The sequence below is a fragment of the Eumetopias jubatus genome, unplaced genomic scaffold, assembly GCF_037043125.1.
Source record: "Eumetopias jubatus isolate StellerSeaLion01/CBP00866 unplaced genomic scaffold, mEumJub1_p1.0 scaffold_10, whole genome shotgun sequence".
Lineage (NCBI taxonomy): Eukaryota > Metazoa > Chordata > Mammalia > Carnivora > Otariidae > Eumetopias > Eumetopias jubatus.
This window is the reverse complement of record NW_028274816.1, coordinates 122,966,262-122,979,116: the sequence shown is the minus strand read 5'-3', so window position 1 is coordinate 122,979,116 and position 12,855 is coordinate 122,966,262. Positions and strand designations below refer to the sequence as shown.

The following is a 12,855-nucleotide window of genomic DNA, read 5'->3' as shown; positions in this document are numbered from 1 at the left end:
AAAGTAGTTGGTCATCTAACAGGTTGTAAACCGGCAGGCTTTGGTTACCACAGTTTTTTTTGTTTTTAAAAACCATTTTTCATTGACTACCAACATGTAAGCATTGGAAGATTTCCCATGAGAACTTGGATTTCTGACTTCTTTTGAAAAAATCTGAAAATCTGGCTGTGCTGGGCTCTGTTTGCACATGGCAACAATTCATCCATTGCTGTTAAGTGGCTGCCTCTTCAGGCAACCTGAGCCCTCCGGTATTTCAGTCTGGACTGTGCCATGTATGTATAGCTTTACTTGCCTGGCCATCTCTGTAGGCATTTTAGGTTTTCAAATCCACATTAATTTATCAGAATAGGTATCAGGAGGGTTTTTTTGTTCCTATGATTCTTTCAAATTCATTATGTGGAATCTTCACTCTTTTCATGTTTTCTTTTTTAGAGGCTGCCTCCATTTGAAACATTTTCTCAGGGACCTACGTTGCAGTTCACTCTTCGTTGGACAGGAGAAACCAATGACAAATCTACAGCTCCTATTGCCAAGCCTCTTGCCACTAGAAATTCAGAGAGTCTTCATCAAGAAAACAAGCCTGGTTCAGTTAAACCTACTCAGACTATAGGTAAGAAAACATTGCTGTCAAAATAGTGCTTTGCAAGGGTGCCTGGCTGGCTCAGTTGGAAGAACTCTTGATCTCAGGATTGTGAGTTTGAGCCCCACATTGGGTGTAGAGGTTACCAAAAAAAAAAAATAATAAACTTAAAATAATAATAATGTTTTGTAGAGTTAGAGTTAGGACTTGGTTCAGATTAATTTGTTTGCCATTTGCTCTAATAATTATTCTTTGGGAAATATCAGCAGTTCTTTATGTTTTGTGACAGATGTATCTGGGAATTTATTAAAGAAAACTTTAAAAACATGAAATATATAGTGTATATATAGTATATGTATATATGCATATATATATATATATATATATATATATAGGCCATATGTTATATAACACCATCTATAGATAGCCTCATGTCAATTTAGGACAAGTTTTTCCACTGAATAAATTTCTCTGAAGCTCATGAGAAAAACAGTTGGTTTTCATACCTTTTTAGATTTTGGAACTGCAGCTATATAAAGGGTTTTGGAACTGTATGCTTTTTATAATTAATGTAAAGATTTGTATATGTTGTAGAACTGAATTCAGTATTTCAGAGTGTTTTTACAGTTTTAGGGCTGGAAGAGGATCATCATAACTTGAATTTTACCAGGTTAAATTTTGCAGGAAATTTTTGGAGGAAAAAGACTTACAAATGGAGTTAACTCTGCTGAGTTAAGGCTCAGGTGCAGTGTAGTGTTCTGTCATCTTGTATCTGCCTGATAGGAACACTGCCCTCAATTGAGAGTATCTTTGTGTTTTTATCTAATCTGTTTAAAGAAGACAGAAGGCTTAAGACAGCTGTCTTTTGACATTGACCACTCATGTCCACTCATTGTAAGTTACCGTAAGAGTCAAAGAGATGTAAGAAATGGCCTCTGTCAGAGCAAAGATTTCCCAAGTAAATTGTGGTCTGGGCACTTCTTAAAATACTCTGTGGCCAGTCTAATAGGTAAGTGTTTCAAAGAAACAGAGAAAGAAAGTTTTATACAAAATTGTACATATGAAATGGTTAGTTATGTCAGGGAAAAGAAAAACATTTTAAATGTTTTTTTTTTTACATCTTTTTCTCTGTAAAGAAATATACCAAAATTATTAATGGCCATTATCTTTTGGATTTGGGGTGATCCTAATACAGTCATTTTAAATTTTTGTTAAATCAACACTCGGTGGATATCTGCTCACTGTTGTGCACTGAGAATACAAAGACCAATCAAAACCACCTCTGATCTCAAAGTGCTTTTAAAATATTATAGTGACGGGCGCCTGGGTGGCTCAGTTGGTTGGGCAACTGCCTTCGGCTCAGGTCATGATCCTGGAGTCCCGGGATCGAGTTCCGCGTCGGGCTCCCTGCTCAGCAGGGAGTCTGCTTCTCCCTCTGACCCTCTTCCCTCTTGTACTCTCTGTCTCTCATTCTCTCTCTCAAATAAATAAATAAAAAAAACTTAAAAAAAATAAAGTATTATAGTGACTACATATAATTATTTGGGGTTACTTTCATAATGGCTTAGAATATAAGAGGTGGGTTTTTTTTATTACTGTTGTTTTTGGGGGCGGGTGGAGAGGGAGAGAGATGGACTTTTAAAGGGAAAAAATGGGTCCTGCCAGTAAAGACCTTAATAACTTGAGGATGAGAACAAAACTTGTGTTAAGTGGGGCACCTGGGTGGCTCAGTTGGTTAAGCATCCCACTCTTGGTTTCGGCTTGGGTCATGATCTCAAGGTTGTGAGATCAAGCCCCGCATAAGGCTCCTCACTCAGCATAGAGTCTGTTTCAGATACTCTCTCCCTCTCTTGCTTGTGTGTGCGCTCTCTCTCTCAAATAAATCTTAAAAAAATAAAATTAAAAAAAAATTTTGTTAAGTACTATAGGTAGAATTGTTTAAAAACTTTAGTTTTACAAGATATATTTCACTTTTTGTAAGCATGTATTTGTATTAAATATAAAAGTATATATTTTCAGCTGTTAAAGAATCATTGAATACAGACCTACAAACAAGAAAAGAAAAAGATACTTCAAATGAAAACCGACAAAAATTAAGAATATTTTATCAGGTAAACATAGCTGGCCCTTATTTTTTAAGTAATCATGAAGTGCCTTTGTTTTTGCATGTTACTTCTGAAATATTTTGGCATATTTAAATGAAAAGAATGTCTCTAATTTGGCTTTCTTTGTAAATTGTTTTAAGTATTTCTAAAGGTGATGTTGAAACAAAATACCTTGAGATGTTTAAGTTGAAGATTTGCTGTTTTTTGTTTTTTGTTATTTTAAAGTTCCTTTATAACAACAATACAAGACAACAAACTGAAGCAAGAGATGACCTACACTGCCCGTGGTGTACTCTGAACTGTCGCAAACTTTATAGTTTACTCAAGCATCTTAAACTCTGCCATAGCAGATTTATCTTCAATTATGTTGTAAGTGACTTTTCTTGTTTTTCTTTCCAATAATATATAAGACAATCTGACTTTGAAAAACTGTGCTTCCTGGGGCACCTGGATGGCTGTTTGTTAGGCGTCTGCCTTCCGCTCAGGTCATGATCCCAGAGCCCTGGGACTGAGCCCCACATCGGGCTCCCTGCTCAGCAGGAAGCCTGCTCTCCCTCTCCCTCTGCCCCACCCCCGCTCATTTTCTTTCTCTCAATCTCTCTCTCTCTCTCCTTCTCTCTCTCAAATAAATAAAATCTTTTATTTTATTTATTTTTTTAAAGAATTTATTTGACAGAGAGAGACACAGAGAGAGAGGGAACACAAGCAGGGGGAGTGGGAGAGGGAGAAGCAGGCTTCCCACTGAGCAGGGAGCCCGATGCGGGGCTCGATCCCAGGACCCTGGGACCATGACCCGAGCCGAAGGCAGACGCTTAACGACTGAGCCACCCAGGCGCCCAATAAAATCTTTAAAAAAAATAAAAATAATAAAAATAATAAATTGTTCTGCACAAAATGCCAAAATCTTTGCATTTGAGGGATTGCCATATGCATGAATTACAGTGATTCAGTTTACGTATATTTGCATAGTGCATCTATGTTGACTTATATAATCCTCACATCTGTTCTTTGAATTGATTTCTTTATTCTTAAACAAGAAATAATTTGTACAAGGTGACCAAGCCAATAAATGTTACAGCCAGGATTTTAACAGATCTTCTTGACTCCAGGTCTTCTGACTTCCCTTTCACCATTTTTGTATGTGTGGCTCATTTTAGTTTTCAAAACATTAAGAGCCCCAAGTACTTTTTAATTAATTAAATTAAAGTGGTAGGTATTTAAGGTAGAGATAATTAATATTTCCTTGTTCTAAGCATCTTGCCATTCTTGTTACAGTATCATCCAAAGGGTGCTAGAATAGATGTTTCTATCAACGAGTGTTATGATGGCTCCTATGCAGGAAATCCTCAGGATATTCATCGCCAACCTGGATTTGCTTTTAGTCGCAATGGGCCAGTAAAGAGAACACCTATCACACATATTCTTGTGTGCAGGTAGGTAAAAAGGTCATAGAACAAAACCCATTCTCTGACTTATTGGTGATGGTGGAGGCACAAATGAGAGCTAGACAGAACTACTGTTTAGGGTGGGAGTCCTTATTTCAGATTATTAGCTAAGTGTCTGAGGTGGTTATACTGCTTTATAGCCCTCCCCAGCCCCTGTAGTGATTTTCTCACTTCCTCTTTAGAACTTTTTCCTGTGTCTTAAATCTTAATGTCACTACTGCTACAGTGATGAGAGGGATTAAAGAATTCTCCCAGTGGAAGTTAGTGTGCATACCTAGAAAGGAACCTGTACCAGAGGAATGTACTCTATTTGAGAGGTGTAAAATAGAAAGAATCCCATCCCTGTCATTTAGTGTTACATCAATATTTCTTTTCATCAGACCAAAACGAACAAAAGCAAGCATGTCTGAATTTCTTGAATCTGAAGATGGAGAAGTGGAACAGCAGCGAACGTATAGTAGTGGACACAATCGTCTATATTTCCATAGTGATACTTGTTTACCTCTCCGTCCACAAGAAATGGAAGTAGATAGTGAAGATGAAAAAGATCCTGAATGGCTAAGAGAAAAAACCATTACAGTGAGTATTAACTATTACCACCATTGACTGTGATTTTAGAATCTTATGAAGTGATTCATGCTTAAAAATTATTAGTTGTGTAATATGGATTAAACTCTTAGTGTAAAGGACCTCTTTCTAAATGATGGAACTCAGGAATCCACAATTTTTTTTTTTGGAATCCACAATTTTTGTAATTGTGTCATTTAAACAGTTACCAACTGAAGGACATATAAAGATTTTCTTGTGATTTTGTATCATGTTTTTGGTCTTTTTGAAGTAGGCAACTACTTTATAACTTAGGGTTTCCATTTTAAAATTACTTAAAAGTTTTGTTAACAAATGTTGCCAATTTGCTGTATAAATGAGTTGTGATATTAAAAAAATTCTGTTTATGACAGTCTCAATTTTTTCTTAGAAATACCAATTTTGTTTTTTCTGTATTTAATAGGTATTCTTTCTTTTTTTTTTTTTTTTTTTTTTAGCAAATTGAGGAATTTTCTGACGTTAATGAAGGAGAGAAAGAAGTGATGAAACTGTGGAATCTCCATGTCATGAAACATGGGTAGGGTATTTCTAAATTTAAATATTCTATTTCCTTTATGCTCTTCTTGCTGCTTCACATTCTGTAAATCTTATGTTTGAATCTTACTTAAAATTCCATTGGCTTAGGGATGCCTGGGTGGCTGGCTTAGTTGGTTAAGCGTCCAACTCTTGATTTTGGTTCAGGTCATGATCTCAGGATCGTGTGATCAAGCCCTGTACTGGGCTCTGCACTCAGTGCGAAGCCTGCTTAAGATTCTCCATTTCCCCTCTCCTCCTCTAAAAAATATTAATAAAATTAGATACAGTGTGCCCTAAATCTTACCCTAATCCAAAGTATTATAACTGCAGAAAGAAAAATGGTTTTATGTAAGAAAGGTGTTAGCTCCATCTAACAGTTTTCATTTTTATTATGTCCCTTTTTTTAAATGACCCAATTTTATTTTATTGCCAAGGATTTAAAAAAATAGTATGTCCCTTGCTACATACCTGGAAATCTGAAAATTGCTTATCATATTATTACTACAGTTTTTTAAAATTGCTTAATTCTGGAGAATAAAATATAAGTAGCTTTTCTGATTTCTTACTACCATTGTATAATGGTCAGGGTAGAACAGTACTTATTTCTTGTGCCATTATGGCTAAAAGTTATCTTCCAGAGCGTTGCTTTTCCTGCAGATCTCCCTCCTTCCCTGTGTGTGAACTATTTGCCTGTCAATGCACATATTTTTCTTCTGTACCTTTATTATTATTAGATCCTCATTTAAGGCTTTCTTCTATAACATAAGCAACCAAATTTTTTTCAATTATAATGAAATAAATGGTAAGGGGCACTTTTGTTTCTTTACTCTTTGGGAGTAAAAAGGAATTGGTACATAGTTCCAGCCCAGATGTCTGGGGTGCATGGGCCATAGCCTTTTTTTGTACACTGCCTTAAGCTAAGAATAGTCTTCACATTTTTAGTGGGTTGAAAAAAAAAAAAAAAAGACAACAGATCGCACATGGCTTACAAAGCTTAAAATGTTTACTCATCTAGCCTTTTACAGAAAATATTTGTCTGGTCCTTGGTGTAGTGATTAAAACTCAGCTATGAATAATTTCTGTATTTCGAAACTTAGGTTAAGTCTCTTTTTTCTTTTGTCCTGATATGTCAGTTTCAAGATGGAATTTTAGTCCTACTGTTACTTTATAGGGTTCCATTTTCATTCCTTGATCTAACTCTGTTAGCATAACAGCTATTGGAGTTCATGCTATACTAGCATTATAAAGTGGCAGGTAGGGCGCCTGGGTGGCTCAGATGGTTAAGCGTCTGCCTTCGGCTCAGGTCATGATCCCGGGGTCCTGGGATCGAGTCCCACATTGGGCTCCCTGCTCCTTGGGAGCCTGCTTCTCCCTCTGCTTCTCTTTCTCTCTCTGTCTCTCATGAATAAATAAAATCTTTAAAAAAATAAATAAATAAATAAAGTGGCAGGTAGTTGGGTAAACTTTAGATTTTAGAATCTGTGCAGGCAGGTGCTTTTTTTTTTTTAAGAAAGATTTTATTTATGGGCGCCTGGGTGGCTCAGATGGTTAAGCATCTGCCTTCGGCTCAGGTCATGATCCCAGGGTCCTGGGATCGAGTCCCGCATCGGGCTCCCTGCTCCTTGGGAGCCTGCTTCTCCCTCTGCCTCTCTCTCTCTCTCTGTCTCTCATGAATAAATGGATGAAATCTTTAAAAAAAAAAAAAAAAGAAAGATTTTATTTATTTGAGAGAGCACAAGCAGGGGAGTAGCAGAGGGAGAGGGAGGAGAGAGGGAGAAGCAGCCTCCCCACTGAGCAGGGAGTCCGATGTGGGGCTTGATCTCAGGACCCCTGGGAACATGACCTGATTTGAAGGCAGCCGCTTAACCAACTGAGCCACCCAGGCGCCTCTGCAGGCAGGCCTTACAGACTTTGTTGGACACTCAGTTTCAGTGCGTAATTGAGCAGCCATTCTCCTGTTTGGTTTAATTTGATTTTTTCAAATTTTATTCATTGTGGGAGCACCCTACTTGCTTTCTATCAACACAGCCACACTGTAACCACATTTGTTGTGACACCTTCAAATTTTTTTTTTTTAAAGATTTTATTTATTTATTCATGAGAGACAGAGAGAGAGAGAGAGAAGCAGAGGGAGAAGCAGGCTCCCAAGGAGCAGGGAGCCCGATGCGGGACTCGATCCCAGGACCCCGGGATCATGACCTGAGCCGAAGGCAGACGCTTAACCATCTGAGCCACTCAGGCGCCCTTCAAATTTTTTTTTAACATGGCTTTTTTCCCCTGTTACATCGAAAAATAATTGGCATACATCACTGTAAGTTGAAGACATACCATATGATGGTTTGATTTACATTTATTGTGAAATGGTAACAATAGATTCAGCTAACATCCCTCTTCTCATATAGGTACAATTTAAAAAGAAAAGAAAGAAGAATAAAGGAAAAAATTCTTTTCTCCTTGTGTTGAGAACTCTTAGTATTTACTCTTTTTTTTTTTTTAAAGATTTTATTTATTCGAGAGAGAGAGAATGAGAGATAGCACGAGAGGGAAGAGGGTCAGAGGGAGAAGCAGACTCCCCGCTGAGCAGGGAGCCTGATGCAGGACTCGATCCCGGGACTCCAGGATCATGACCTGAGCCGAAGGCAGTCGCTTAACCAACTGAGCCACCCAGGCGCCCCAGTATTTACTCTTTGAACAACTTTCCTGTATATCATATAACAGTGTTAGCTGTTGTCCTCATGTTGTACGTTATATCCCTAGTACTTTATTTGGTAACTGGAAGTTTGTACCTTTTGAACACCTTCCTCCAGTCTCCCCTCCTCCCACTTTCTGCCTCTGGTACCCACAAGTTTGATCTCCTTTTCTGTGAGTTTTGTTATTGTTTTCAAATTTATTTTTTTAAGTAATCTCTACACCCATCATGGGGCTCAGACTCACGACCCAGAGATCAAGAGTCTTGTGCTCCACCAACTGAGCCAACCAGGCACCTCTGTTTTTCCAGATTCCACATATAAGTGAGAGCATACGGTGTTTGTCTTTCTGGCTGGCTTAGCATAATGCTTTCAAGGTCCATCCATATTGTCACAAATGTGGCATCTTCGTTTCTTTAAAGGTTTTCCTTGAAGTGAAAATGCAGAGAAACACTGCTTCTGAACTAGGAAAGTATGTCAAAGTCAAGAAAGAGACTAAAGGGGGATAGTTAGTGTGTATGTAGAGAGTTAATGAAAGTGGTGTTGGCAAGAGAAAATGCTCTCTACTTTTAATACTGCTGTATGCCATTTCATTAGGGCAAACAGAAATGACATCTGTTGAAGTTCTGATTAAATTAAATCTCTTTAAATTTCTAAAATGGTAAGTCCATTCAGGTCATTGAATCTCAGATTCACTGTAGTTTTACTGATTGTTAAATCACTTACTGGTCTATCATAGTTACCATGTTGCATTTGACAAAAATGCTTTATATCACTATTGATATTTGTGTTATTTTTATTAAATAGGTTTATTGCTGACAATCAAATGAATCATGCCTGTATGCTGTTTGTAGAAAACTATGGACAGAAAATAATTAAGAAGAATTTATGTCGAAACTTCATGCTTCATCTAGTCAGCATGCATGACTTTAATCTTATTAGCATAATGTCAATAGATAAAGCTGTTACCAAGCTCCGTGAAATGCAGCAAAAATTAGAAAAAGGAGAATCTGCTTCCCCTGCAAATGAAGAAATCACTGAAGAACAAAATGGGACAGCAAATGGTTTTAGTGAAATTAACTCAAAAGAGAAAGCTTTGGAAGCAGATGGTGTCTCAGGGGTTTCAAAACAGAGCAAAAAACAAAAACTCTGAAAAGAAGAAACCTAACCCCATGTTATGGACAAACACTGAAATTGCATTCTAGGGAATTCAGCCTCTAGGAAGAGTTTTGTTTTCGTTTGTAATCATAGGTTTCAAACAGGCACTGTTAGATGAAGTAAATGATTTCAACAAGGGTATTTGTGTCAGGGCTCAACTTCACTTCGTCATGTAGCATTACATGTATGTCCCTTTCATTGATGTCATTACAACACTCTGGTTTGAGCATGAAAAGCAATAGTTCAAAGAAAGTATTTTTAACTTCAGCAATTGTCTTATGAAATACATTGAATTGATAATCTAGAAATTATTTCATATATTTAAATTACAATGTTTTTTGCATTTGTGACTGGCCATTTTTCTACTTTGTAATTGTGAAACCTTTTTTGGGGAGGGAAAATTGGAGGGGATTCCTTTTTAGAAATTGAAGATTTTTGGAAATTATGTTGCATTATTATTTGCAATCAAACCTTGATCCTTGATTTTGAAATCATTTATCAATTTGGAATGAGAAATTACAACGTAAGATTCTTTACAGAAGTTCATTTTACAATTTTAAAATAGCACTTCTTCATCTTATGCCTGTTTGAGAAAATGTCAGTTTTTCACATTGTTGACCGTGAAATGTCTTGTTGGCTTACAAGGTTACTGACCATTTTGTTTTCATGTGGATACTTTTACTGCCTTGCTCACCCAGTATATTCTTTTAAACTTGAACATTTGCTGTTTTGGATTTGTGGGGTTTTTTTTTTTTTTCAGTATGGTAAACACATTGAAAATTCAGCTGTCCACATCTTTTCATTATAAACCAAGGGAAGAATGAGTTTGGGATTTTTAAGATGCCACTTTCGAGGAAGGAAATGTTCTATAAAAATGAACCAGAAAATGTTATAACTTGTTTTTTTCTTTGCAAGGATGTCTTTGTAATGTATTTCATGATTAGAATATCCAATACAGATAAGCTGACTTGAATTGTTGTGAGCAATTTTGCCCTGTGATATATGTGTTTTTATGCACATATTTGCAGTTGGATTTTCTCCAACAGAAAGTGGTTTCACTACTGGCACATTAACAAGCACCAATAGATTTTTATTCCAACTCCAAGCACTGTGGTTGAGTAACATCACCTCAATTTTTTATTATCCTTAAAGATAATTGCATTTTCATATTCTTTATTTATAAAGGATCAATGCTGCTGTAAATACAGGTATTTTTAATTTTTTAATTTCATTCCACCACCATCAGATGCAGTTCCCTATTTTGTTTAATGAAGGGATATATAAGCTTTCTAATGGTGTCTTCAGAAATTTATAAAATGTAAATACTGATTTGATTGGTCTTTTAAGATGTGTTTAACTGTGAGGCTATTTAACTAATAGTGTGGATGTGACTTGTCATCCAGTATTAAGTTCTTAGTCATTGATTTTTGTGTTAAGAAAAATAGGAAAGAGGGAAACTGCAGCTTTCATTACAGACTCCTTGATTGGTAAGCTCTCTAAATGAGTTACAGTAAACTCTGATCATGCCTCTGGATAGTGAATCTCGAGCATTTCTCTCGGGCTTTAATTTGCTAAAGCTGTGCACATATGTAAAAAAAAAAAATAGATTATTTTAGGGGAGATGTAGGTGTAGAATTATTGCTTACGTCATTTCTTAAGCAGTTATGCTCTTAATGCTTAAAAGAAGGCTAGCATTGTTTGCACAAAAAGTTGGTGATTCCCTCCCCCAAATAGTAATGAAATTACTTCTGTTGAGTAAACTTTTTATGTCATCTTATAATAAAAGCTGAAAAATCCCTTTGTTTCTATTTATAAAAAAAATGCTTTTCTATATGTACCCTTGATAAGAGATTTTGAAGAAATCATGTAAGATGATAAAGCATTTGAATGGTACAGTAGATGTAAAAAAAAAAAAAATTCAGTTTAAAAGAACGTTTGTTTTTACATTAAATGTTTATTTGAAATCAAATGATTTTGTACATAAAGTTCAATAATATAAAAGCTGTATTCTGTTTTGGTTTTGGTTTTTATTATTATGCATTGTTAATGTGTGTACTAAGATTTTCGTTTGGCTTAGGATAGTAAGGATCCAGAAAAAGTAACACCCATCGGTCAGTTAATAAGAAATTAAGAAAAAAAAAAGTGCAAAATCCTACATTCAGTTCTAGTAACATCAGTTGCAACTGGCATGTTATTTATGGTAATACTTAAAATTTTTTTTATAATAAGTTCAGAGTAATGTCAGTGTAGCTGTCAACCTAACAGCTATCCATCTTTGGTTGTAGATTTTTTCTTTTTAATGAAAAAATTTATCTTGGCCTTCAGAAAGTTTATAGAGTGGGATACAAATGAGAATTTTAAAGTAAAATGATATAGTGTATAATAAAATACAACATTCTGTGAGGTTAGTTGTTGAAGCTAACTCTGGAAGAGTTAGGAGAAACTTTACAGAGGAGCTGACAGTTGAGCTCTTCTTTATTTACTGGTAATAGCGTGTCTCCTATACACCTGCTGTGTGTTTTTTGAGCTGAGTGCCCCTCTGTGCTTCCAACGCTCACTCTAGGTGTTTATTCTAAACACTTGCTTTCTCATTACATTGCAAGGTCCACCTCACTTACCTTAGTACTGCCTAATGGTTTTAGTTGGTGCTCAGATACGTATTTGGTGACCTGAACTGAGGGTTTTACAAGCTGTGCTGAGTTTGGATTTCGGGCAGTAAGGAAGTACTTGGAGATTGACAGGACACAAATCAACCTGTGTTTTTGGCGAGCCATGGCTCTAAGAATTGGAGAATGGAGAAGCTCTGCACAGGAAGAATCCACCACTAGGATGCTATTGAGTAGTAGCCCAGGTGAAATACTCAACTACTAGAACACTACCTGTCCTGAAGTACATGCCTGAGAAGTCCTCGGTCAGTGCTGTTGCAGGGCAGAGGGGCGATGAAGCCAAGGAGAAGGTTTCAGAGAGGAAGCAGTAGTCCTGCAGCACAGAAAATGAGTCAGATGGCAACTTCAGGGTAGTGACATGATAGGAAACAGGTTTAAAGTGTCTAGTACATGGGAAATGAGATGGAGAGGCTTCACACATGAAGAGTATGTGAAAATGGGGCCATACCATACAGAGACAGGCAAAGTTAAGAATTCTGGGGAGAGTGGATGGGAGGGTTGAGCAGGATTGCAGATATACAGAAGCCAAAGACAAGTTACCAGAAAAAGGAAGGAATGAGAGCAAGAACACAGATGGATTCAGCTTGCTGTCAATAGAAAGTGGTTTCACTACTGGCATGTTAACAAGCACTCAAGACCCTTCTGGTGGCAAAATGGGTACAATGTCAAGAGAGAGCGAGCATTCTGGTACTTTAATAAAATCACAATGCGGGGCACCTGGATGGCTCAGGGTTAAGCGTCTGCCTTCGGCTCAGGTCATGATCTCAGGGTCCTGGGATCGAGGCCCACATCAGGCTCCCTGCTCATTTGGGGAGTTTGCTTCTCCCACTCCCTCTGTGATCTCTCTCACTGTCAAAAATCTTTTAAAAAATAACAATGCATTCAGCCTTTGCTCTAACAATTCCATCTTTAGGTAGTTACCCTACAGGTAAACACATGTAAAATTACAAATTGTTACCACTGTTGAAAACGGATTAGACACAAGTCATCAGTAGGGAACTGGCTACATTATACAAGCCGTGTAAGTGGAATACTATACAGTAATAAAAAAAAAAAGGGTCAGGAAGGGTTTGGGTTTTTTGTGTGTGAACC

General features: G+C 36.9%; 1 protein-coding gene across 2 annotated transcripts in view; it reads left to right on the top strand.

Annotated features, from left to right (window-relative positions):
* SUZ12 (SUZ12 polycomb repressive complex 2 subunit) overlaps positions 1 to 11,038 on the top strand; it is a 43,145-nt gene extending 32,107 nt beyond the window's left edge. Inside the window, exons 9-15 of one of the 2 annotated variants that reach the window (XM_028109113.2) lie at positions 433 to 610; positions 2,600 to 2,691; positions 2,911 to 3,054; positions 3,961 to 4,118; positions 4,511 to 4,709; positions 5,174 to 5,253; positions 8,747 to 11,038. In XM_028109113.2, coding sequence (XP_027964914.1) covers positions 433 to 610; positions 2,600 to 2,691; positions 2,911 to 3,054; positions 3,961 to 4,118; positions 4,511 to 4,709; positions 5,174 to 5,253; positions 8,747 to 9,092 — 1,197 coding nt within the window. In that variant the 3' untranslated portion in view covers positions 9,093 to 11,038. The remainder of the gene's footprint in view (positions 1 to 432; positions 611 to 2,599; positions 2,692 to 2,910; positions 3,055 to 3,960; positions 4,119 to 4,510; positions 4,710 to 5,173; positions 5,254 to 8,746) is intronic. The other variant, XM_028109112.2, reaches the window with a different exon arrangement.
* The last annotated feature ends 1,817 nt before the right edge of the window (positions 11,039 to 12,855 follow it).